General features: G+C 44.8%; 1 protein-coding gene across 3 annotated transcripts in view; it reads left to right on the forward strand.

Moving 5' to 3' along the window:
* FRMPD3 (FERM and PDZ domain containing 3) overlaps positions 1–25,792 on the forward strand; it is a 154,519-nt gene that overhangs the window by 111,447 nt on the left and 17,280 nt on the right. For all 3 annotated transcript variants that reach the window (XM_034949547.2, XM_055106246.1, XM_034949546.3), the window contains 3 exons: positions 1,661–1,750; positions 3,435–3,614; positions 15,051–15,195. In XM_034949547.2, coding sequence (XP_034805438.2) covers positions 1,661–1,750; positions 3,435–3,614; positions 15,051–15,195 — 415 coding nt within the window. The remainder of the gene's footprint in view (positions 1–1,660; positions 1,751–3,434; positions 3,615–15,050; positions 15,196–25,792) is intronic.

Below are 25,792 nucleotides of genomic sequence, written 5' to 3' on the forward strand. Positions count from 1 at the left end.
GGGAGAGTTGGGGGCACAAGACCTGACCTGGAGAATGGGTCACTGGGTGGAATGGTGAGGGATCAGGTTACTGCCTCCACTTTCTAGTGCTCTGAGGGACTCCCACTGTCTGCTTTCCCAAGCCCCGCAGCAGCTTCTTAGCTTTGTAAGATTCAATCTGCCTGTGCTTCCTGCCCTAGAAGCAGGAGAGTGGTGAGACGCACTAGAATCAGCATGCAGATGTACATATGGGACGCAATCGCCCCATACATTCCTCCCATTCCAGATTTCTTGCATTACCAACTAGCTTCTCTTTTAAGATGCAAATTTCCCCGGAGAGTTAAGCCATTCCCACCTTGCTGTGAATATTTAATCAGATTGTTTTCTTCTCAACTGAGAGCATCAGTGCTCACCACCATCTCCTCAGGTAACATTTTTTTCGAGGCACCCCAGTGCTTGGGTTGGAAATATGAAGATGAAGAGGGCCTGGTCTTGGCCCCTGAGTCAGGCACAGTCTAATGGGGAAACACATTAGTCAGTCCCAACACAGTGCATTAGGCACAGGTGCTCTGGAAGCACAGAGGAAGAACACTAAGCCCAGCCTGAGGGAGGTGGAAAAGGCCAGAGCTGGGTCTTGAAAGACAGATAAGAGTTTGTCTAGATTAATCTGTGGGCATGGGTCATGGGAGGAAGTGTTTCCCAGGCAGAGAGATCCATCTGTACAAAGGCCCAGAGATATGAGAAACCATGGTGCAAGGACAGAAATGCAAATCATTCAGCCTAAGCAAGTACAGAAAATGCAAGCTGTGTGCAAGGGGTGAAGGTAGGGGCAAGAGAAGAGGCCAGAGAGGTTGGCAGGAGCCAGTTCATGGAGGGCCTTGTGTGCCAAGGAAAGAGGTTGTACTTCATCCTCTAGGCAGCTGGGAGCCATTGAAGGGTTTAAAGCAGGGAGCTGATGTGATTAAACTTATGTTTTAGGATGCTCCCTCTAACAGTGTGGAGGCACTTGAGGGAAAGAGGGAAACAAGTGTCAGTCCTGAAGGTAACCTGGCTGTCACCCTGACACAGGTGGGAATGTCAAGGCAATGACTGGCTAGAGAAGAGGGATGGATAGATTGGAAAAGGAGCTAGGGGGTAAGTATCCAGATGATCTGGTAACTGCTGGCTCTCACATGAGGCGATTAAGGAGGAGTCCAGTGTGACTCACAGGTTTCTGGCTTGATTGCCCAGGGGGATGCTGATATAGACCAGGAATGCCTGAAGTGCAGGCTTGGGACTTAGGAATGCTTAGTATGAAAGGTATTGAGTGGGACCCCCAGCTGGGGAATGACCAGCATCTACATGACTCTAGGGGTCTGAAACATCTCAGGAGAGAGGTATGGATTAGGTGGGGCATCAGTTAGTTGGAATTAAACCAAAAACAAAATGAGTAAGCTGGATACTTTAGGAATGAAGATCAGGAGGTAGGACAAGATTTTAGAAAGGGAGATGAGATACTAGAGGGAAGAGCTGTCCAAACTAGAACCTTGCTGCTGTTTTAAGAAGGGTATCTTCACATCTCCACAGTGTCACTTGCTGACTGGTGCCTGTCCTAGGATGTTGAGACTCCTCGTTGAGAACATGGGTTTGCTTTTCCTGTGCCCCTCAGGCTTCTCATATTTCTGGATGGGTTTTTCCACAGGGCTCTGCAATTCAGGCAAAGCTCCAGTATCTACGAATTCTGAATGAACTTCCTACCTTCACGGGCGTTTTGTTCAACACTGTAGGCCTGGTCAGTGGCGCAGGATTGGGGGATGTGGGGAGGGAGCCCCTTGTTGGCTCTTATCCTTGGGTGTGGGGGCAGGAGGGGCAAATATTTCTAAAGGCCTTCGTTCCTCTTCCTCCTCCTTCTACCTCTTACCTCCCTGGCCCTGCCTCTGCTAAAATGATAAAGTGGGAGGAGATATTTGTTTTGAGTATCCCTCCATGAACTTTTTTTTCCCTCTTCCTCGATTTGGGGGCACAGCATACTTTTTCCATAAAGGGCCAGATAGTAAATATTTTAGGTTTTGCAGGCGGGCCATACTGGCAACTGTGGCAACTACTCAGCCCTGCTGTCAGATTATGAAAGCAGCCACAGACAATGCATAAACAAATGGGTGTGGCTATTTACCAATAATTATTTATGGATACGAAAATTTGAATTTCATGTACTTTTCACATGTCACAAAACATGCCTCTTCTGATTTTTTTCCCTACCATTAAAAAATCTAAAAACCATTCTTAGCTCCTGGGCCATAAAAAATAGGTGGTGGGTGGTATTTGGCCCATGGGCCATGGTTAGGCAACCCCTGCTCTATTTCATTTTTGTTCCACATACTCCCACAGTCCCCTACCCTAGGTTTCCTGAGTCCTTCTACTTCTCCCCCTGCTTGCTCAGCACCTTTGCTGCAGGAACAAGGCTCTGGGGCAGGGCACAGCTGGTCCCACCCTAAGACTATGCCCCAGGCTAGTTTCCCCTGGTGAAAGGAAATTCAAATCACCTTGCTAATTGGATCCAGGTGCTTGTCTTGCTCCCAGGAGCACATTGTCAGCCAGTGCGGCACATTGGTGGAAAGCCACTTATCAAAGTACCTATAGACAGGCACAAGAGGTTCCTCAGGGTGATGCTAATACCAGGGAATGGGCCTCCAGACGACCCAAGCTTGATTGCTCCAAGGAATCTGTCAAGACCTCTTAAGGGAATCCAGTCCTTCAGGCCGAGAGGTAGCCATTTACATACTGGGATTTGCAGAACACTGAAAGCCCACTGTCCCCTCCCACCTCCTTTATACACTGTCAAATCTTTCTTCCACCCACCTACCACTGCTAAAATTTCTATTGGCCATACCTGCTGGAGTGCCCATTAAAAGGCAAATCTCTGCTTAACGAGGGAGGCTGCCATGAAGTACCCAATCAACCCTCAACATCTTAGGCAGAGTTACTGTGCCAGTTTAGTTTTTGGCCTGGGTGAGAAGTGCAAGTTTGAGTGGCTGTTGGTGGGGGGAGGGTAAAGACCAGACACAGGATGCCGCCTTCTCAGGCAGAGCACTGGGTGGGGGCCTCAAATGGCCTGCAGCAACAAATGGAAAGTCCCTGGGGCTTGGAAGGGGAGGGTGCTCCAAAGGCCCCCAAACAAACCTCACCTACTTCACGGTTTTGCTTGAGCTAGCCCTTCTGCCTGTGCACTTTACTCAACCTGCTGCTGAGGCTAAGGTGTTCATTTGGACCCATAATCTGGGGCTCTATCCCAGGAACCATTTTCTGTCCCAGACCATTTTCCCCTCCAGGTTGTCCTACTGTGGCACTGAGCCCCAGATATTTTCAGACCCCACCAGAGAGTCCAATGCATGTTTTCTATTTCCTCCTCCTGCCTCCTCTCCCCACCTCCTCCACCCTTCCTTCTGTGAACGTTGCCTGCCATTCTTGGGCACCAGGATGAGAAGCAGTCGGCCACCACGCTCCTGGTGGGACCCCGTCATGGCATCAGCCATGTTATTGACCTCAAAACCAACCTCACCACTGTGCTGTCCGAGTTCAGCAAGATCAGCAAGATCCAGCTGTTCCGGGAGAACCAGGGCGTGGCCCGGGTGGAGACCAGCATCATGGATGCCAAGGTAAGCCCTGCTTTGAGGGCCTCCTTCTGTTTAGGAACAGGCCTTGGGAATAGAGGAAGAAGTAAACTTGAGAAAGAGAATTGGAGTCTGTTAGGTGAGGTTCAGTAATTCTGAAGTGGTTCAACCCTGGGACTCTTTGGGCTAATATGTCTCTTCTCAGCCCTCTGGGACATGCCATTTTGACCACATAATAAGGTCAGCCAGCACTAAGGAATGCTATGGAGAGTCAGATCAGCCTGAGACAGTTCTTCAGCACAGGGCAGGGAAACTGGAGAACTTGGAGCTACCCCCAGACCACTGCTTCCCATTTTTCTCATATCATAGCACACAGAAAATTATATTCACAGGCCGGCATGGTGGCTCATGCCTGTAATCTCATGCTTTGGGAGGCCAAGGTGGGCAGATAACTTGAGTCCAAGGGGTTTGAGACCAGCCTGGGCAACATGGTGAAACCCTGTCTCTACAAAAAAAATACAAAACTTAGCTGGGCATGGTAGCACACACCTGTGGTCCCAGCTACTCAGGGGACTGAGGTGGGAGGACTGCCTGGGCCAGAGAGGTCAAGGCTGCAGTGAGCTGTGATTGCACCACTACACTCCAGCCTGGGCAACAGAGTGAAACCCTGTCTCAAAAAATAAATAAATAAATAAATAAGAAGTAATAATAAAGAAAGAAAAGAAAAAAGAAAAAAAAATTATATTCATGTGGAACATTGGGGTAAATGTAGCAGCCCCACAGACTCTGTCCACCCCAGGTTCTGCCTGGCTGCCCCAGAAACTATAGGAATGAATATCTTGGCCCATCTTCACCCATTCCATGTGCACAGCAGTTGGGGGGCCCTGCCATAGGGACACGCACCTTGAGTCATTGAAGAGAGGGTGTCTGAGCATGTGAACAGAACAGAGGGGGCCTGGGAAGAAGGGGAACATGCAGAGCCTTGTCCTTATTTCACCTCCCAGAGTCCAGCCCTTCCAGAACCTTAGATTCATTCCCATAGATCAACTCCTTCGGACTGGCAAGCAGCTGTCGCCTGTGCAAAGTCTGGCAGTCTTGGTCAGCCACCCCCTCCACAGCTCTCCTGTTTGAATACCAGTGACCACTGTGGGTGGGGGGCAGGCCTGCCTGCCAGCTGGCGGAAGCTCTTAGAGGAGTTGCAACTTTCCTTTCTTAAACGATTTCCCAGGGGGAGATATTGGTAGCAGATTAAGAGGTGGAGTGTTTGCTGTTTCTAAAAGAGAAAATTATTTGCTTTATTTTTGTCTTTGTGAAACCCAGAAAGCTTTAATATGTTGATTTTTCCACCTGTGATTCACAGGATTCCCATTGGTTTAGGAACTGGCTTGGAGCCGATGTTTAATTGGCTTGCGGCTACCTCCTCAACCAATGGTTGCTGCACTCCTCAGATGTTGTTGGGTAAAAAGCCAAATGGACGGGCAGAGAAGGGGGCAGGGAAGACAGGCATGCAGGGGAGATGTGGCTTCCTGAGAAATAAAAGGGGTTTAAAATAGAGACACAGCTTTCCAACTGAGTCTTCTATGTTCTGAGTGATTCTCAACATTGACTACACAATAGAATGTCCTTAAGTGCTTTAAGAAAAAAACAGATGCCTGGGTCCTACTCTCAGAGATTATGATTTCTTTGGTCATGGGTGAAACCCAGGCATCAGGATTTATTTATTTTTTTCAGTTTCCTAGATGACTGTGTAATGCAACCACTTTGAGAATGCACAGGCTTGAGACCTGTATTACCAGAGCTCTGGGAGGAAACAGGCTGAACAGGGGATCAGTGGGTGTTGCCTGAGTGAGGAGCACTATGCTTATTTCTAGGAGTGATCCAGCCACAGTTGTGGGAATGAATGCTGCCCTGGAGAGGCTACATTGTCATTGGGGAGACTAGATTCACAAAGACACATGACCTGCCTTTAAAGCACAATATCAGAACATGTATAGAGCTCTGGAATCAGACAAGGCTCAAATCCCAGCCTTCCTGTGTGACCTTCAGAAAGTGTCTTAACCTCTCTGAATCCCGATTCCCTCAACTGCAAAATGGAATGCCTATCTCAAAAGGTTTTTATCACGATTATTATTATTATTTTTAATTTTAGAGATGGGGGTCTTGCTATGTTGCCCAGGCTTGTCTTGAACTCCTGGGCTCAAGCAGTCCTCCCAAGTCAGCCTCCCAAAGTGCTGGGATTACAGGCATGAGCCACTGCACCCGGCCTGTTGTGAGTATTAAATGAAAAAATGTACATAAAATGTCTTAGCATACTGCCTGGCACACAGTAAGTACTCAATGAATGAGACCTGTTATTTTTTCAAAAGCAAAACATCAGTAAAGAAAAAGTAATATGAAGTAAATGTTACAGACAAGTGTGATGTGGAATATGGAACAAAAGAACAGGAAGGAGTTAATCAGATCTGGCTTCCCACAAGAGGGTGTTTTAAGCTGGATCTTGAAGTGATAGGCATGAATTAGCAGAGAGAAGTGGGATGTGTTCAAAGGCAAGGAGCAAGCACAGAAATAAGCAAGCCATATGTGCAGGTCGATAAGCATAGTTGCTTGGCTGGAGAGGAGAATAACGAGAAAAGAGATTGAAGAGATTGGGGGTGGGCAGAACAAGTTGGTTAAAAGCCTCAAAGGCCCCCGTCTCTACTAAAAATACAAAAAAATTAGCCGGGCGTGGTAGCGGGCGCCTGTAGTCCCAGCTACTCGGGAGGCTGAGGCAGGAGAATGGCGTGAACCCGGGAGGCGGAGCTTGCAGTGAGCCGAGATCGCGCCACTGCACTCCAGCCTGGGCGACAGAGCGAGACTCCGTCTCAAAAAAAAAAAAAAAAAAAAAAGCCTCAAAGGCCAGTCTGTGGAATTTAGATTCAATGTGGTAGAACAGTGAGAATCCACAGTAGGTCTTTGAGCAGAGGGGTGATCAAATAAAAGTTGATTTGGACCAGGGTGCAAGATGGGGGAGAGCAAAGCTAATGTCGAGCTAGGGCAGTGAGGAGGGGATCATGGCACTAGTCCAGGAGTGAAGGGACAAGGGCCTGTGCTGGAGGGACAGCAGTGGTAATGAGAAAAAAAGAGGAGATGTGAAATATGCAAAATCAGTAAGATGTGGGTGCATATTCTCCCCTGCATACCACTCTTGCACAGACAATGCACATGTCTTATTATACCTAGCCCTTCTGCCTACTTCATGGGTCCCAAGTACTCTGAAGAATGGTACTATGTGCCCAGCAAAAGCAAAATGGATGATATTGTAGTGAAAAGAGAAAGGGAAGATTGAGGGAGAAAAAAAGATCAAGGTTTAGATTTGACAGTCATTTAGTATGAACTTGCTGTTGCTGGGAAGCATGCTAAACACAGAATTTATTTTATTTTATTTTATTATTATACTTTAAGTTTTAGGGTACATGTGCACAATGTGCAGGTTTGTTACATATGTATACATGTGCCATGTTGGTGTGCTGCACCCATTAACTCGTCATTTAGCATTAGGTATATCTCCTAATGCTATCCCTCCCCCCTCCCCCCACCCCACAACAGTCCTCCAGAATTTTTTGTTTTTTAAATAAAGAGGCTGGGCACGGTCGCTCATGCCTGTAATCCCAGCATTTTGGGAGGCCAAGGGAGGCAGATCACTTGAGGTCAGGAGTTCGAAACCAGCCTGGCCAACATGGTGAAATCCTGTCTCCACTAAATCTCCACTAAAAATGCAAAAAAAAAAAAAAAAAAAATCAGCTGGGCGTGGTGGCACACACCTGTAATCCCAGCTACTTGGGAGGCTGAGGCGGGAGAATTGCTTGAACCTGGGAGGCAGAGGTTGCAGTGAGCCGAGATCATGCCACTGCATCCCAGCCTGGGGGACAAAGTGAGACTCCGTCTCAAAAAAATAGAAAAAAAATTAAAAGACAGAAAAAAACATGGCTTGCTGGGTGCAGTGGCTCATGCCTGTAGTTCCAGAACTTAGGAAGGCACAAGTGAGAGGATAACTTGAGCCCAGGAGTTCAAGACCTGCCTGGGCAATATAGTGAGACCCTGTTCTCCACAAAAATGAAAGAGAGAGAGAGAGAGAGGGAGAGAGAGAGAGAGAGAGAGAACCATGGCTCCTTGCCTTCAAAAAGCTTACCTAGCTTGTAGGATAGAAATGGACATATACAGCCGTGCACGGTGGCTAATGCCTGTAATCCCAGCACTTTGGGAGGCTGAGGCGGGCAGATCACCTGAGATCAGGAGTTCAAGACCAGCCTGGCCAACATGGCAAAACCCTGTCTCTACTAAAAATACAAAAATTAGCCACGCATCGTGGCGCACGCCTGTAATCCCAGCTATTCTGGAGGCTGAGGCAGGAGAATCCCTTGAACCCAGGAGGTGGAAGTTGGAGTGAGCCAAGATTGTGCCACCGCACTACAGCCTGGGTGACAGAGCAAGACTCCATCTCAAAAAAAAAAAAAAAAAAAAAGCACAAATACATGGCACACAGAAGGAAGTGCCATAGGAGAGCTACCAAGAGCATGTTAGGGGAGTACAGGGAAGGACAAAATTCTGGCTAGGGGTATTAAGGAAAGCTTCTTAGAGGTGCTTATATCAGCAATATTTGTGTTTAGTGAGAGGTGGCTCTGGGAAGGAATTGGGAGAGCAGGGTTGGGAAGCTTCTTACTAGAGAATGGCTTCCCTGGGCTCAGTAAGAATCTACCCACCGAGCCAGTGGTGTGCTGGAGCTGGCTCACACAGTGCATCAGAGCCAGCTGGGCACATCTCTCCCCATCTCTTTGTTCAGTGCCATCATGTTAATAGTTTGAAAGCAGCCATGGTGGGTGTATGTACACCAGGGAAATTGGCCAATGCTACAAATTACTACTTGAAAGAACTGGCTGTGGGCTGGGTGCAGTGGCTCATGCCTGTAATCTAGCATTTTGGGAGGCTGAGATGGGTGGATTGTTTGAGGCCAGTAGTTTCAGACCATCTTGGCCAACATGGCGAAACTCTGTCTCTACTAAAAATACAAAAATTAGCTGGGCATGGTGGCTTGCGCCTGTAATCCCAGCTATTCAGGAGGTTGAGGTGGGAGGATGGCTGGAGCCTAGGAGGCAGAGGTTGCAGTGAGCCGTGATCATGCCACTGCACTCCAGCTTGGGTGACAGAGCAAGAGACAGTCAAAAAAAAGGAAAGAAAGAAAGATGAAAGAAAGAAAGAAAGAGAAAAGAAAAGAAAGGAAGGAAAGAGAGAAAGAAAGAAAGAGAAAGAGAGAGAAAAAGAGAGCGAGGAAGGAAGGAAGGAAGGGAGGGAAGGAAAGGAAAGGAAGGAAGGGAAGGAAGGGAAGGAGGGAGGGAGGGGGGAGCGGGGAGCGGGGGAGGGAGGCAGGAAGGAAAGGAAAGAAAGGAAAGAAAGAACTGCTTGTGAAATGTTTACCAGCACACAACTGCATAGGTTACACTGAAGAAGGACTGTCTGAACATCCTTAACAGGGGACATGGAAGTTAGAAACCAGACTTGGCCCATTTCCCCCTAGACAGGCCACTCTGGTCTGGTAATATTCTGTAAGGGTCTGGTGAAATTAAGATGGTTCATTTAAAGTAGTTCTCAGCCCTGACTGCACATTAGAATCATATGTAGAGATTTAAAAACCACTGGATGCCCAGACTCTTCCTCCCAGACCATTTAAAATAAGAATTCTGGGGGGTTGGGGCCCAGGGGTATACAGGTCTTTACCACTTCCAGGTGATTCTAATTTGTATCTGGCCTGAGAACCACTACCTTAAGTGATATTCTGCCTTGCCCCCAAATTGGCTGGCTGTGCCCAATTAGCCTTTCCCAGTGCTGTGGAGGCAAGAACCAAATATACTGATCCCTTGGGTCTCTAGACCATCATCTTTTACCCTTCCCCTCCAGGCCCCTTGATTCCATCCTTTTCCTGTTTTCAGGGATGCTAGAGTGAGCGAAGGCTACCCCAGGGAAAATCCTTTTCCTAGTTGGCATTTCAGAGTGCTAAGTGCCTGTTAGCTCCCAGGGCACCCTGGGAAGGAGATGTAGCTGAAGCATGTCAAATTAATCCCTGCTGTACCTTCTTCTGGCTGGCTCATGCCTCCAACTCCATTCTCCTTTCCTCATGCTACATTTGAAGATGGCCTGGGCATATTAATTAGTTTTCACTCAGCTTACTTGCTCTTAGTGGAGCAAACATGAGGTAGTATTCAAATATCTTTCTTCAAGAGATGGCAGCCTGGGACTGAGGCATACCTGGGCCATTACCATACCCCATTACCACAGAAGCACATAAGGTGGAAAAAGAAATCATCAAAGGAATGTCCCAAGGGATATCTTGTGGCCCAGTATGTGTCCTATTCTCATGTTTGAGCTTTATTTCTCTAGTGATCTCTGTAGGGACAAGCGTTACATTACACGTCATGATCATTAAAATCCTATCTAAAATAAAAAATTGTTTTTGAAGGTTTCTAAGGAACCTGTCCAACCTTTTTGTTTGCCTGCTTTTGATTTCATTTTTACCTGTTGGCAAAAATTTCATTTTTCTCTTGGCAAAAAGTGCATTTGTGTTCCTTTTACTGCGAGCTGCATTTGGCCCATGCTGGGGCCAAGTTGGCTGTCTGGGGATGACAAGGAGAGGCTCCTGATGAGCTGTGCTGTGCTGAGCCAGCTGGGGTTGTGCTTGGCCCTCTCTGTGCACGGGATTTTGCTTTCGTGCTGTTTTATTACTGGCACTGGGCTATATTGGGGGTAAGAGGGGAAACTGAAGTGGTCAGACAATGAAGTCAATCAGCCATTCTCCCAGCCTCCAGTCAGTAATTCTGTCCATTAGCCAGCCAACCAGCCAGCCCGGCAGCTCAGCGGTCAGAATGTGAGGCTGTTAGGCATTCTGTCTGTCCTGAGCTGGCTTGTCAACCAGGGCATGAGTGAGTCAGACTGCCCTGCAGCCGGCCAGCTCATTAGTCAGCCAGCCATTCAGCCTCTACTTTGGTCAAATGGTCTCACATTATATTTGTCAGCCAATGCTATTTTCTCAAAGCTGTCTCCAGCGTCTGAAACCAAATTAGTCACACACGCACACATTCACACTTACCCACCCACGTACCACTCCAGGACATTCTACGTTTGGGTAGCTCTCTATACGTTTTCCTCAAAGTACTTATCACACCTCGCAATCATATTTATTTGCATGGTTATTTGATTTGGGTTATGTCTTATTTCCTGCTCGATTGTAAGCTCCATGAGGGCAGGAACTAGGTTGGCCTAGTCCTGGAATGAATGGATGCATCTTTCACTTGGTCATGTTCTCCAGGAGGCATCTAGCCAGTTTATGGCAGCTTGTTGGGTGGACAAAGCAGGGCACAGGAGCATTTCAGCCAGAGGGAACAGCATAGGTTAAGGTATGAAGATGTGAAGGAACATGAGGAACTGTATTTGTAATTGCTGGAGTATAAGGTGAGGGACAGTGATGGGAGGGGAGCACCAGTGGAGTTAATGGGAGATATGGTTGGAGATGGAGGTTGGGTCCAGGTCCTGAAGGGCTTTGTATGCCATTGTAAGGCAGTTGGATTTTCTACAGGTGATGAGCTATTGAAGATTTTAAATAACAATGAGACTTGAGCTTTAGAAAGAGCCTTCAGACTTTGGGAGCCTGAGACGGGTGGATCACTGAAAGTCAGGAGTTCGAGACTAGCCTGACCAACATGGTGAAACACCATCTCTACTAAAAATACAAAAATTAGTCAGATGTGGTGGCACACACCTGTAATCCCAGCTACTTGGTAGGCTGAGACAGGAGAATCGCTTGAACCCAGGAGGCAGAGGCTGCAGTGAGCCGAGATTCTGCCATTGCACTCTAGCGTGGGCATCAGAGTGAGACTCTGTCTCAAAAAAAAAAAAAAAAAAAAGCCTTCAGGGTCATTCAGGGTGTCTCATGCCTGTAATCTCAGCACTCTGGGAGGCTGAGGTGGGAGGATCCCTTCAGGCCAGGAGTTTGAGACCAGCCTGGAAAACATAGTAAGACCACATCTCCACTACTACTACTACTACTACTAATAATAATAATAATAATAATAATAAAGTAGAAAAGAATCTTCAGGCAACAATATGGAGGTGAAGTGGATTCAAGTGGGTAGAAACTAGAGGGAGAAAGGCCAGTCAAGAGGTTATTGGAGGTTCTTGGGTTAGTGTATCCCAACCTTTTCCATATCATGAGAAATGTCACAATTTATATGACAAAACATACAAACAAATGAGGCATACATATATACCAGATGAGGCAGCTTGTGGCCAAAGGCAATAGGACTGAGAAGCCGAGAGGCTCAGTATCTCAGCACACAGGCCACCCACTCACACGTACCTTGATCTGGCAGGAAGATTATAAGGTCCTGAAATGAAGCAGTGGCAGTAGGGATGGCCGCGATGTGAAAACACCTGAGGCAAGCCTAGTGAGTCTTGGGCCCTCGTGGTAGCCGCCATTTACACTCAAACCTCTGTATCTGTATATCCTTCTGCCATCAGTGGCAGGGCTACAGTGGCAGCAAGACAGCAAGAAGGGGTATCTGACTCCCTGCCCCCCAAGTTCATTTCCTTTCCATACTTTTTTGTCTTTATTTTGTTGTATGCAAGTTTGGCCATTCTGTTGTGACTGAGAAACATTCATTAACTGGAGGTACGAAAGTCCCTTCTACCCCTTCCTAATAATGACTAAAAAGTAATACCTGTCTCTGGCCCCTTTCTCACTGGAAAGAAAAGCCATTGCTCCTCAAGGTACAAACTGTTCCTTTTTCCTCCCAGTGGTATTGCATGAACTCCATAGGAGCATCACTAACTTGTTGCCTTAAAGTTGGGGCAGAGTCCAAATGCCTTATTGTGGCATGCATTGTAATTGAATGTACAACAACTATGAAAGAATTCAAGTTAGTATTTGATCCAACACAAGACTGTGTGGTATAGACATAGCACCATATGATTTCTGCAATAGGAAAAGAATTCAAAGGAGTAGACTGGGCATGTTGATTTTTGAATCTCCAGCATAGAGGTTAAAGCAGACACCCTGATGGAGAAGAATTGAGGGCTGTAGACTGAGCCTAGGATATAGCTAGGGCGAGGAGGTTGCACATGAAGAACCAACCAAAGAGAGAGATGAAGATGGTCAGATTACAGAACCGGAACACAGCTCACAGAAACAGAAGCCAAGAGAAGAATTTCCAAAGAAGGTGATTGCTGTTAGCAAATGTAATAACTTGAGATGTGTGATGAATGAATACAGTTGTTTCTAGCTGAAAAGAAGTTTCACTTCAGCGAGTGCTGTGGCTCATGCCTGTAAATCCCAGCACTTTGGGAGGCCAAGGAGGATCACTTGTGCCCAGGAGTTCAAGACCAACCTGGGCAACATAGTGAGACCCTGTCTCTATTGAAAAAAAAAAAAGGCAAAAAAGAAGTTTCACTTCTAGATCAGGTGGCTAACTATGGCCCATGAGCCAAATCTGACTCACTGCCTGTTTCTGTAAATAAAGTTCTGTTAGAACACAGTCATGCCTATTTGTTTAGTTTACAGATTATCTGTGGCTATTTCCACACTATGTACAATGGCAGAGTTGTTGTGACAGAGCCCGTATGGCCCACAGTGCCTAAAATATTTACTCACTAGCCCTTTATAGAAAATGTGTGTTGACCCCTGGCCTATATGAACTACAAAATATTCAACTCAGGCTCTGTGTTGGAATCCTGGGAAAAAGAAAACCACTGCAACTTTAGCTAACAGCTGAGCTGGTTTGGAATCAGAATTGAGCCCAAGGTAATGGTGATTCAGCCAAGGAAGGCTAATCTAGTTAGTGATCAAGTTCTGTCAGGTCTTCATAATGTCCCTTCCTTTTCACTGGACCAGCCACCACCCTAGTGGAGGCCCTAACCACCTCTCTCCTAGACTGTTGCAGTAGCCTCCTCATTGGTCAGAGAAGGGCCTCATTTCCTCTGCCTAATTCTCCTATTTCTTAATGCCTGGTCTGGGTGACCCACAGCCCCATGGCTCCCTCTTTAGCCAGTCTTCAGTGATCTTTATCTGGAAACCACTGCCCTATTCCAAGGAGAATGTTCCCAAGGCTGACTTCAGTCTGACTCAAACTTGGTCAAGCCACAGTTAAAATTACAATACAGATACTAGGAGGTTTTCTTGAAATAGTGCTGATTTTCTTGAATAGCATTGCCTGGTCTCTGAAGCAGTTAACCAGTTAACCCCAGGACTAATCTGACTGATTTAGAGTTAGGAACAGAAGTCAACAATGTATGCTAGTATTTCCCAAGGTGGGTTAACAACAACAACAACCTTGTTACCATGAGATTTTCTATAAAAATAGATCTTTGTGGTCTAATAAATTCAGAAAACTTAGAATATTAAAGCCTTTCTTTTGAGGTTTCCCAGTGCACAACTATATATTAAAGGGTCTTATGAATTCTCATAGTAAAACTATCTGCATAGTGTTATTTAACCCAATGTCACAAACATATTTGACTAAGGAGCTCTTTTAATAAGCACCAATTAACAATATCTCAAGGACACAGGGAAATAAAGGAAAGGGGATAGAGCATGACTCTTTTTTTTTTTTTTTTAGACGAAGTCTCACTCTGTCACCCAGGTTGGAGTGCAATGGCGCCATCTTGGCTCACTGCAACCTCCACCTCCCTGATTCAAGCAGTTCTCCTGCCTCAGCCTCTGGAGTAGCTGGGATTACTGGCGCCTGCCACCACGCCAGGCTAATTTTTGTATTTTTAGTAGAGACGGGGTTTCACCATGTTGGCCAGGCTGGTCTCGAACCCCTGACCTCAGATGATCCTCCTGCCTCGGCCTCCCAAAGTGCTGGGATTACAGGCATGAGCCACCGCGCCGGGCCGAGCATGATGCTCTGAGCAGAGCTGCAGGCCAGAAAGACTTTGGCCCAAAAGGCAGAGTTACAACTCGATTCCACAGAGATTCCTTCACGTCCAGGGAGGTGTTCTGGGTGTTACAGGGGCATGTGAAGATGAGCAAGACATAGCTCTTGCACCCAAGGGACTTAGAATCGAGGGTGTTCTAGGCCGTTCTGAAGTCTAATCTAAATTCCCAGCTTTACCCCCGCTCTCCCGGCTGGCCTGTGTATCTGCTGAGCCCTGGCAAACACAAATACAGCTACACAGCAGTCACATGAGGTTATATAATTTTAGTCCTTTTCAGCAAAGGTGGTTCATTAAATGTATAATTAAAGGTTGATTTAATTTTGATACCTGGGTAAGAGGTTATTACAAAGAAATTCTCAAATCAGAATAAACTATTTGTCAAGCCATGTGCCTCAATTTTTGGTTCAGACAGTATGGTTCCTTTAACTATGCAAGTCATCTTTTGCTAGCTACCATGCCTCTGAAAATGCATCTGCCTCCCTCCTTCCCATGTCTTCATGTTTCTTCCCTTCTCTTCTGCAGCCTCTGGTGCTGTTGATGGAGTGGCCTGAAGCCACCAACTTTGCCTGCCTGATCGCGGGGTACTGCCGCCTCTTGCTGGATTCCAGGAAGATGGTCTTCTCCAGGCCTGCCAGCCAGCCACTTCCACCTCCAATGATCAAGGCAGGTAGGGCTCAACCTCGGTTGGTTTTTGCTGTGCCAGAGGCCCTTTGGACCCTGAAGACATGGAGGGAAGAGCTTCTCTGCCTTAGTGCTCACCCGGTGCCAACAGTGCCTGATTTGCCAGGAGCCAACACTGTACCACTATATCCTAGCTGGCACAGCCCAGTGGGAAAGACAGCTGGCCTTCACATGTACTTGTTTCACAAAGGATACCTGTGACAACATTGTGATTGAGTCAGCCAATGAATGTATTATTAAAATAGCAAACATGATAAATAGAGCCAATTAAATGGTTGCATTGGATCTAAGGCAAACTTAGCGGTGCAGAGATCTAGAGGAAATTTACAGGTGTTCTGGCTCAGTTGAAGTGAAGATGAAAATGAATATAAAGGTCTGATGAAAAGGAGGTGGCTCAAAGAACAGGTACTTCACACATTAGATCTAAGGCTCATGTAGATGCAGTAAGTGCTCCCCAACCCCAGCACCCGGAAATAATGAGTGAAGCTGAGACTGACATCCAGTAGTTTGCTCTCCTCACATGCTGAATACTCTCAACCCACTTGCCCTTGCTGCTTGACTATTTCTTTCTTCAAGGCTGTGGTTTTCTGAGTAGTCATATCACACTTTGGGAGGCCGAGGCAGGCGGATCACTTGAGGTCAGGAGTCTGAGACCAGCCTGGCTAACAAGGTGAAACCCTGTCTCTACTAAAAAAAAAAAAAAAATACAAAAAATACAAAAAATAGGCCAGGCATGGTGGCTCACACCAGTAATCCCAGCACTTTGGGAGGCTGAGGTGGGCGGATCACCTGAGGTCAGGAGTTTGAGACCAGTCTGGCCAACATGGTGAAACCCCATCTCTACTAAAAATACAAAAATTAGCTGGACATGGTGGTGTGGACCTATAGTCCCAGCTGTTTGGGAGGCTGAGGCAGGAGAATCGCTTGAATCTAGAAGGCGGAGGTTGTAGTGAGCTGAGATCACGCCACTGCACTCCAGCCTGGGTGACAGAGTGAGACTGTCTCAAAAAAAAAAAGAAAAAAAAAGCCAAGTGTGGTGGTAGGTCCCTGTAATCCCAGCTACTCGGGAGGCTGAGACAGGAGAATCGCTTGAACCCTGGAGGCAGAGGTTGCAGTGAGCCGAGATCCCGCCATTTTACTTCAGCCTGGGCGACAGAGCAAAACTCCCTCTCAAAAACAAACAAACAAACAAACAGTAGTCAGATCAGATCTCGATCGAGGTGTCTGAGAGCAGACACATACTCCTGATGGATGGCCCAGACCTAGAAGGCTGTGGACACCCCCCACCCATACACATCTTCTCACCTCTTGTCTCTTCATCACGATCATCATGACATGCCTAAGTTTACATCTCATGACATTGTCCATAGGAACTAAATGGCAATGCACCAAACACAGATTTGGGAAAGGATAGGTGGCCCCAAGGCATATGAAGGAGATTCCACATAGAAAAGCAAAGGAGCTGACTTAGGATAGTAAGAAACCAGGGGGCTGAGTTGCTTCAAGTCTCCAGGTGAACAGCTCTGAAGAGGCGGCCATACTAGCAAACCTACAGATGGCCGAATGATGAAAAAGCCAGCATTAGCATTATCACTGTCACTTCTGCTCTTCCTCTCTCTAATCACATCCAAGTAAACTATACCTCCTACTGAACAGGCTAGAGAGGGAGAAAATGAAAAGGGAAGATAAAGTGAAGAACCTGGAGTCCAGCCAAAGACCAAATGTGACAGTGAAGATTATTTGGAGGGAATCCACTTTCAGAAGGCACTGGAGGTGGCTCTGTAGTCCCACCCTACCTAACAAACAGTTTTTTGTCATCCCATCAGCACCCTAGCCAATGCTGGCCCCAAGTATTCCCCTTGCTCTGGGGATAGTGGCACCAAGCACAAGAGGGATATGTGCTTCAGTGCAGCCTCACTGAACACATTCCAACATTCCATGTTGCTTTTCCAAAGGCAAATCTGTTTTCTTGCATTCTCTATGGGCTAGGTGTGGCTTTAGAACACCCCACCCCCCACCACCTTCCTGACTTCTGAGATCCGCCTTGGGCCTGCAGAATGATGGGGGCTCATGTTGCCTCTAGCACAGGGCCTCTGTGTCCATGCGGGAGCCAGATGGACCACTGTGATGTCTCTGTTTTTGCGGTACTTCTCCCTCTTGGGGTAGAAATAATCAGCTTAGGGGCAGAGACCTACAGAAAGTTCTGCTCTTCCTTCCCCATCTCTTCTGGCCAGAAACATGAGAACTTGAACTAGGCATCATCTCCCTAGGTACATGGTTTAAATCTTGGGCCCTGTTACTTAGCTTTTTGAACTGTTAGGTGCTCTTGGTGGGTGGAGTGGGGCAGAGTGAGCCTCACAGCTCTACCTGAGTTCACTGAGCTGCCACTGCCCCAGCAAAGTTCTAGGACTTGGTGTGCACATTTTGTCTCATGGCCGCTAAGAAGGGAAGGGCACAACTGAGGAGACCTCAGCTCAGGTTACAGTGAAGGGATTATCCGTTCCCGATATTGTAGACTTTTAGGACCAAGGTCCGAAGTTGAGATCAGTTTCCTACACCAGCCCTTACTTTCATCCCAGAACAGAAGCCCCAATGCCAACTGTTGTTCCTTAACAAAGGCCAATAGGGAATAGGCATCCTCCCAACCTTATCTGGGCTTTTCCCCCAGGGTCCAAAGCCACAGCCTGGTTAGGTCCTGGTCTCTCAGAAAAGGGAGGAAGAGGTCTGGCCAGCTCTATTCTTGTCCCACAGCAGCTACTGGCTGTCAGCAAGTCCAACTCAGGGCTCAGCCTATTGGGCCTAAAGGATGAAGTTAAACCAGCAACTGGGAAAGTGAAAACATCACCTTCCTTCAAGTCTCAGAAAAAAAAAGGAGAATGGGGATATGGTAGGGAAGGGACTCCCTCTTGGGCTTTATCAGTAGCTTCACCAAAGGTACTACACTTATTCACTTAACAAATCAAGCACTCATCATGTGCCAGGTGCAGAAGAAGCAGCCATGAATAACAGACATAGTCCTTATGATCCTTGCCCTCACATAGCTTACAATCTAGTAGAGGGGAAATACTGACAGATGATTAAAAGGATAAGGCTAATAACGTAAGTACTTTTGCATTTATATATAAGAGATTCAATAGATACAACAGAGCAGCGCCTGGGTTTGAGGGCACAGAAAGGCTTTGAGCTTAGAGAAAGGTCCAGAAAAATGCCAGTTCTCTATCTGTAATGAGGTTGTGGGCAATCCAAAGGCAGCTACCATTTTTCTGCAGCCCTGAGCTCTCTGTATCCTGGGGTAATCCAGGAAAAAAAGGCTTTGAGGGCCTCAGTTGGAGGAACTCACTCTACGTTTTCTACCATGGTTAGAAAACAGTTTGGTCTGATGAATTGAATATTTTGGTTAATGGCTACTATATATCCCATGAGTGGCTTACCAATTTTCATGTAGTTAAAACCCAGCAAAATGTACAGAGTACTAAAGTAAGACTGAACGTAGTAGACTTGTTTTGGGTGATTCAGAAAGAACATGAGATTCTTGCAAGGCCTCTAGGTCGTCATTATGACCAGTGATTATTGGACTATAGAATAGAGCAGGGCCAAGTACTAGAATGCTGGCTGAGTCAATGTCACACAGACCGTATATTTATATATATAAAAATAAGCTGCATATATTTTCAAACATAACTCCAGTTGAATCACCCTCCTGTTCTTTGCAAGCATTTTTTTCTAGTCAGTCTTCTGAGTGACTGAGTACAGAGGGATAGACTAGGGCAATCCCCTTGGGGAAAGCTGATGAGCAATTTACAACATATTTGCAATATGGGAGGCATACTGTCCTGAACCATCAGCCAGCCGCACCTGGCATTTTACTGGCACTTCTAATCTGCCAGGAGGAGATTTGGGATTCTTCAAGCACATTTTGTCCTCTGATCTGGAAGTCATGGTACCAAGTGGTGGACAGGGCATTACCTGGCCTTGACAGTCTAGTGCTTAGAGATGTTTCCATCTTGCAGGGAGGGAAGCCACCCTTAGAACTCCAGCCTCTGCCTGAGAGGAGTCACCATCTGCTTATTGGGCATGCCACTGGGAGCCACCTTTGATGGCAGCTTATTGCCAGGCTGGCTATCCTGATTGCTCAGCTGTCTCATACGTAGTTAGCACCTGGTACATCCCCAGGACCTGTGGACAATGTCTTGGTGTAGAGAGACATCATGAACTTATAGTTCATACTCCTGGCTGATTGCTCCTCTGGAGCACTTATTCCCTAAGTCTCAGAGGCCTGGATGGAGGGTAATTAAATAATATTTCTCCAACTGACCCAGAGTTCCCTAGATACAGTAAAGCCCAGTAAGGCCTGAACCAACCCCACTCATTGATTCTGTATTTAAAGCGGCAACATGGTCTATGGAAAATTGCAAGAGAGATCTGAAGTCACAGAGACTTGGGTTCCAGTCCCTGTTTTGCCATATCTTAGCTATGGGATCATAACTAAATGCCAGAAACTTAGTCTCAGTTTCCTCATATGTAAAATGAGGATAATACTATTACCTACCTCATGAGGAATTTGACAGGATTGTGTGAGATAAACCACCTAAAGTCCCTTCACAATACAGAGTACCCTTTTTTGCTCTGTTTGTTTGTTTGTGTTTGTTTGTTTGTTGAGACAGAGTCTCACTGTTGTTGCCCAAGCTAGAGTGCAGTGTCATGATCTCAGCTCATTGCAACCTCTGCCTCCTGGGTTCAAGCTATACTCCTGCCTCAGCCCCCTGAGTAGCTGGGATTACAGGTGGCCGCCACCATGCCCGACTAATTTTTTGATATTTTTGGTAGAGACAGGGTTTCACCATGTTGGCCAGGCTGGTCTCAAACTCCTGACCTCAGGTGATCCGCCCACCTTGGCCTCCCAAAGTGCTGGGATTACAGGCATGAGCCACCACGCCCAGCCTTTTGCTGTTTTTTCAAAGACTGAGAGTTCATCATGTGCCCAGAGCTGTGCTTTAAAAAAAAAAAAACAGCTTTGTTTAGATATAATTTTGAAGCCATAAAATTCACCCATTTGAAGTGCACAATACAATTTTGTTTAATATATTTAATATATTCACAGGGTTATACAGCCATTATCACAATCTAATTTTAGAACATTTTTTGCCCCTCCCAAAACAAACTCTGTACCCATTAGCGGTCACTCCCTATTTCCCTCCTAATCACCTCCCAGCCCTAAGCAACCATTGGTCTACTTTCAGTCTATAGCTTTGCCTATGCTGGACATTTTGTGTAAATAGAATAATAAAATATATGGTCTTTTGTCACTTGCTTTTTTCACCTAGCATGTTTTCATGGGTCATTCATGTTGCAGCATGCACCAGTACTTCATTCCTCTTTATTGATGAATAACATTCTATTGTATGGATATACCACATTTCTTTATCCATTCATCAGTTGATAGACATTTGTTTTTTTCCCACCTTTTGACTATTATGAATAATGTTGTTATAAACATTCATGTTTATATGGGGACAGTTTTTATGGGGACATATGTTTTCCTTTCTCTCCAGTATATACCTAGGAATGGAATTACTGGTCAAATGGTAACTCCATGTTTAACTTTTAGAGGAACTGCCGAATTGTTTTTTAAAGAGACTGTACCATTTTTCACTTCCATCAGCAATATTGGAGGGTTAAATTTTAACCGTATCTTCACCAACACTTGTTACTGTCCATCTTTTTTTTTTTTTGGAGACAGAATCTCACTCCATCACCCAGAATGGAGTGCATGTGCACAATCTCAGCTCACTGCGACCTCTGCCTCCTGGGTTCAAGCAATTCTCCTGCCTCAGCCTTCTGAGTAGCTGGGACTACAGGCATGTGCCACCACACCTGGCTAATTTTTTTGTGTTTTTAGTAGAGATGGGGTTTTGCCATGTTGGCCAGGCTGGCCTTGAACTCCTGACCTCAAGTGACCCACCCGCCTTGACCTCCCAAAGTGCTGGGATTATAGGCGTGAGCCACCACACCTGGCCATCTTTTCATTTATGTCTGTCATAGTGTGTGTGAAGTGGTAGCTCATTATGTTTACGATTTACAGTTTCCTGATGGCTAATGATGTTGAACATCTTTTCATGGGCTTATTGGCCACTTGTATATCTTCTTTGGTGAAATATCTATTCAAATCATTTGTCCATTTTTTAATTGAGCTATTTCACCATAAATGTGAGAGGTTATTTGTGAACTCTCAATTCTACTGCCTTGATCTATACGTCTATCCTTATGCCACCACTTTATGGTCTTGATCACTATGGCTTTGTAATGAATTTTGAAATCAGAAAGTGTGAGTCATCCTACTTTGTACTTCTTTTTCAAGACTGTTTTGGTTATTCTGGGTCTCTTGTGATTCTATATTAATTCTTGAATTAGCTGTCAATTTTGACAAAGTCAGCTGGGATTTCAATAGAGACTATGTTGAATCTATAGATCAATTTGGAAAGTACTATCATTATAACAATATTGATTGAGTCTTCCAATCCATGAGCAGAGAATATATTCCAATTATTTATCTCCTTTAATTTCTTTCATAAATGTTGTATAGTTTTCAGTGTACAAATTTTGCACGTCTTTTTTTTTCTTTTTCTCTTTTTTTCTTTTTCTTTTTACTTTAAGTTCCGGGATACATGTGCAGAATGTGCAGGTTTGCTACATAGGTATACATGTGCCATGGTGGTTTGCTGCTCCTATTCACCCGTCCTCTAAGTTCCCTCCCCTCGCCCCCCCACCCCCAACAGGCCCAGGTGTGTGTTGTTACCCACCCTGTGTCCATATTTTCTCATTGTTCAACTCCCATTTATGAGTAAGAACATGCGATGTTTGGTTTTCTGTTCCTCTGTTAGTTTGCTGAAGATGATGGCTTCCAGCTTCATCCATGTCCCTGCAAAGGACATGATCTCATTCCTTTTTATGGATGCATAGTATCCCATGGTGTGTATGTACCACATTTTCATTATCCAGTTTATCACTGATGGGCATTTGGGTTGGTTCCATGACTTTGCTATTGTAAATAGTGCTGCAATAAACATACGTGTGCATGTGTCTTTATAGTAGAATGATTTATATTCCTTTGGGTATATACCCAGTAATGGGATTGCTGAGTCAAATGGTATTTCTGGTTCTAGATCCTTGAGGAATCACCGTACTGTCTTCCACAATGTTTGAACTAATTTACACTCCCACCAACAGTGTAAAAGCATTCCTGTTTCTCCACAGCCTCACTAGCATTTATTGTTTCCTGACTTTTTAATAATCGCCATTCTGACTGGCAAGACATGGTATCTTATTGTGGTTTTGATTTGCATTTCTCTAATGATCAATGATGTTGAGCATTTTTTTCTTTTTCTTTCTTTCTTTTTTTTTTTTTTTGAGACAGAGTCTCACTCTGTTGCCCAGGCTGGAGTACAGTGGCATGATCTCGGCTTACTGCAACCTCCGCCTCCTGAGTTCAAGCAATTCTCTTGCCTCAGCCTCCCGAGTAGCTACAACTACAGGCGCCTGCCACCATGCCCAGCTAATTTTTGTATTTTTAGTAGAGATGGGGTTTCACCATGTTGACCAGGCTGGTCTCGAATTCCTGACCTCAGGTGATCCACCTGCCTTGGCCTCCCAAAGTGCTCGGATTACAGGTGTGAGGCACCACGCCTGGCCCTGTTTTGTTTTTGTTGTTGTTGTTGTTGTTGAGCATTTTTTCATATGTTCGTTGGCCGCATAAATGTCTTCTTTTGAGAAGTGTCTGTTCATATTTTTTGCCTACTTTTTTATGGGATTGTTTGTTTTTTTTCCTTGTAAATTTGTTTAAGTTCCTTGTAAATTCTGGTTATTAGACCTTTGTCAGGTGGATAGATTGCAAAAATTTTCTCTCATTCTGTAGGTTGCCTGTTCACTCTGATGATAGTTTCTTTTGCTGTGCAGAAGCTCTTTAGTTTAATTAGATCCATTTGTCAATTGTGGCTTTTGTCGTAATTGCTTTTGGCATTTTTGTCATGAAATCTTTGCCCACGCCTATGTCCTGAATGGTATTGCCTAGGTTTTCTTCTAGAGTTTTTATGATTTGGGGTTTTACATTTAAGTCTTTAATCCATCTTGAGTTAATTTTTGTATAAGGTGTAAGGAAGGGGTCCAGTTTCAGTTTTCTGCATATGGCTAGCCAGTTTTCCCAGCACCATGTATTGAATAGGAGATCCTTTCCCCATTGCTTGTTTTTATCAGGTTCAATGAAGATAAGATGGTTGTAGATGTGTGGTGTTATTTCTGAAGTCTCTGTTCTGTTCCACTTGTCTATATGTCTGTTTTGGTACCACTACCATGCTGTTTTGGTTACTGTAGCCTCGTAGTATAGTTTGAGGTCAGGTAGCATGATGCCTCCAGCTTTGTTCTTTTTGCTTAGGATTGTCTTGGTTATACAGGGTCTTTGATGATTCCATATGAAATTTAAACTAGTTTTTTGTAATTCAGTGAAGTACATCAGTGGTAGTTTGATGGGAATAGCATTGAATCTATAAATTACTTTGATCAGTATGGCCGTTTTCACAATATTAATTCTTCCTGTCCATGAAAATGGAATGTTTTTGCATTTGCTTGTATCCTCTCATTTCCTTGAGCAGTGGTTTGTAGTTCTCCTTGACAGGGCCCTTCACGTCCCTTGTTAGCTGTATTCCTAGGTATTTTATTCTCTTTGTAGTGATTGTGAATGGGAGTTCATTCATGATTTGGCTCTCTGCTTGTCTATTGTTGGTGTAAAGGAATGCTTGTCATTTTTGCACATTGATTTTGTATCCTGAGACTTTGCTGAAGTTGTTTATTAGTTTAAGGAGTTTTTGGGCTGAGATGATGGGGTTTTCTAAATATACAATCATGTCATCTGCAAACAGAGACAATTTGACTTCCTCTCTTCCTATTTGAATACACTTTATTTCTTTCTTTTGCCTGATTGCCCTGGCCAGAACTTCCAATACTATGTTGAATAGGAGCGGTGAGAGAGGGCATCCTTGTCTCGTACTGGTTTTCAAAGGGAATGCTTCCAGCTTTTGCCCATTCAATATGATATTGGCCGTGGGTTTGTCATAAATAGCTCTTATTATTTTGAGATATGTTCCATCAATACCTAGTTTGTTGAGATTTTTTAACATGAAGGGATGTTGAATTTTATTAAAGGCCTTTTCTGCATCAGTTGAGATAATCATGTGTTTTTTTGTCTTTGGTTCTGTTTATGTGATGGATTACATTTATTGATTTGCATATGTTGAACCAGCCTTGCATCCCAGGGATGAAGCCAACTTGATTGTTATGGATAAGTTTTTCGATGTGCTGCTGGATTCGGTTTGCCAGTATTTTATTGAGGATTTTTTCATTGAAGTTCATCTGGGATATTGGCCTGAAGTTTTGTTTTTTTGTTGTGTCTCTTCCTAGTTTGAGTATCAGGATGATGCTGGCTTCATAAAATGAGTTAGGGAGGAGTCCCTCCTTTTCAATTTTTTGGAATAGTTTCAGAAGGAATGGTACCAGCTCCTCTTTGTACCTCTGGTAGAATTTGGCTGTGAATCCGTGTGGTCCTGGGCTTTTTTTGGTTGGTAGTCTATTAATTACTGCCTCAATTTCATAACTTGTTATTGGTCTATTCAGGGATTCAACTTCTTCCTGGTTTAGTCTTGGGAGGGTGTATATGTCCAGGAATTTATCCATTTCTTCTAGATTTTCTAGTTTATTTGCATAGAGGTGTTTATAGTATTCTCTGATGGCAGTTTGTATTTCTGTGGGGTCAGTAGTGATATCCCCTGTATCATTTTTTATTGTGTCTATTTGATTCTTCTCTGTTTTCTTCTTTATTAGTCTAGCTAGTGGTCTATTTTGTTAATTTTTTCAAAAAACCACCTCCTGGATTCATTGATTTTTTTTTGGGAGTGTTTTTTGTGTTTCTATATCCTTCAATTCTGCTCTGATCTTAGTTATTTCTTGTCTTCTGCTAGCCTTTGGATTAGTTTGCTCTTGCCTCTCTAGCTATTTTAATTGTGATGTTAGGATGTCGATTTTAGATCTTTCTAGCTTTCTGATGATGTAGGCATTTAATGCTATAAATTTCCCTCTTAACATTGCTTTAGCTGTGTCCCAGAGATTCTGGTACATTGTCTCTTTGTTCTCCTTGGTTTCAAAGAACTTCTTGATTTCTGCCTTAATTTCATTATTTACCCAGGAGTCACTCAGGAGCAGGTTATTCAATTTCCATGTAATTGTGCAGTTTTGAGTGAGTTTCTTAATCCTTAGTTCTAATTTGATTGCACTGTGGTCTGTGAGACTGTTTGTTATGATTTCAGTTCTTTTGCATTTGCTGAGGAGTGTTTTACTTCCACTTATGTGGTCGATTTTAGAATAAGTGCCATGTGGCACTGAGAAGAATATATATTCTGTTGATTTGGGGTGGAGAGTTCTGTAGATGTCTATTAGGTCCACTTGATCCAGAGCTGAGTTCAAGTCCTGAATATCCTTGTTAATTTTCTGTCTCTTTGATCTGTCTAATATTGACAATGGGGTGTTAAAGTCTCCCA

Source organism: Pan paniscus, chromosome X (assembly GCF_029289425.2).
Source record: "Pan paniscus chromosome X, NHGRI_mPanPan1-v2.0_pri, whole genome shotgun sequence".
Classification (NCBI taxonomy): Eukaryota; Metazoa; Chordata; class Mammalia; order Primates; family Hominidae; genus Pan; species Pan paniscus.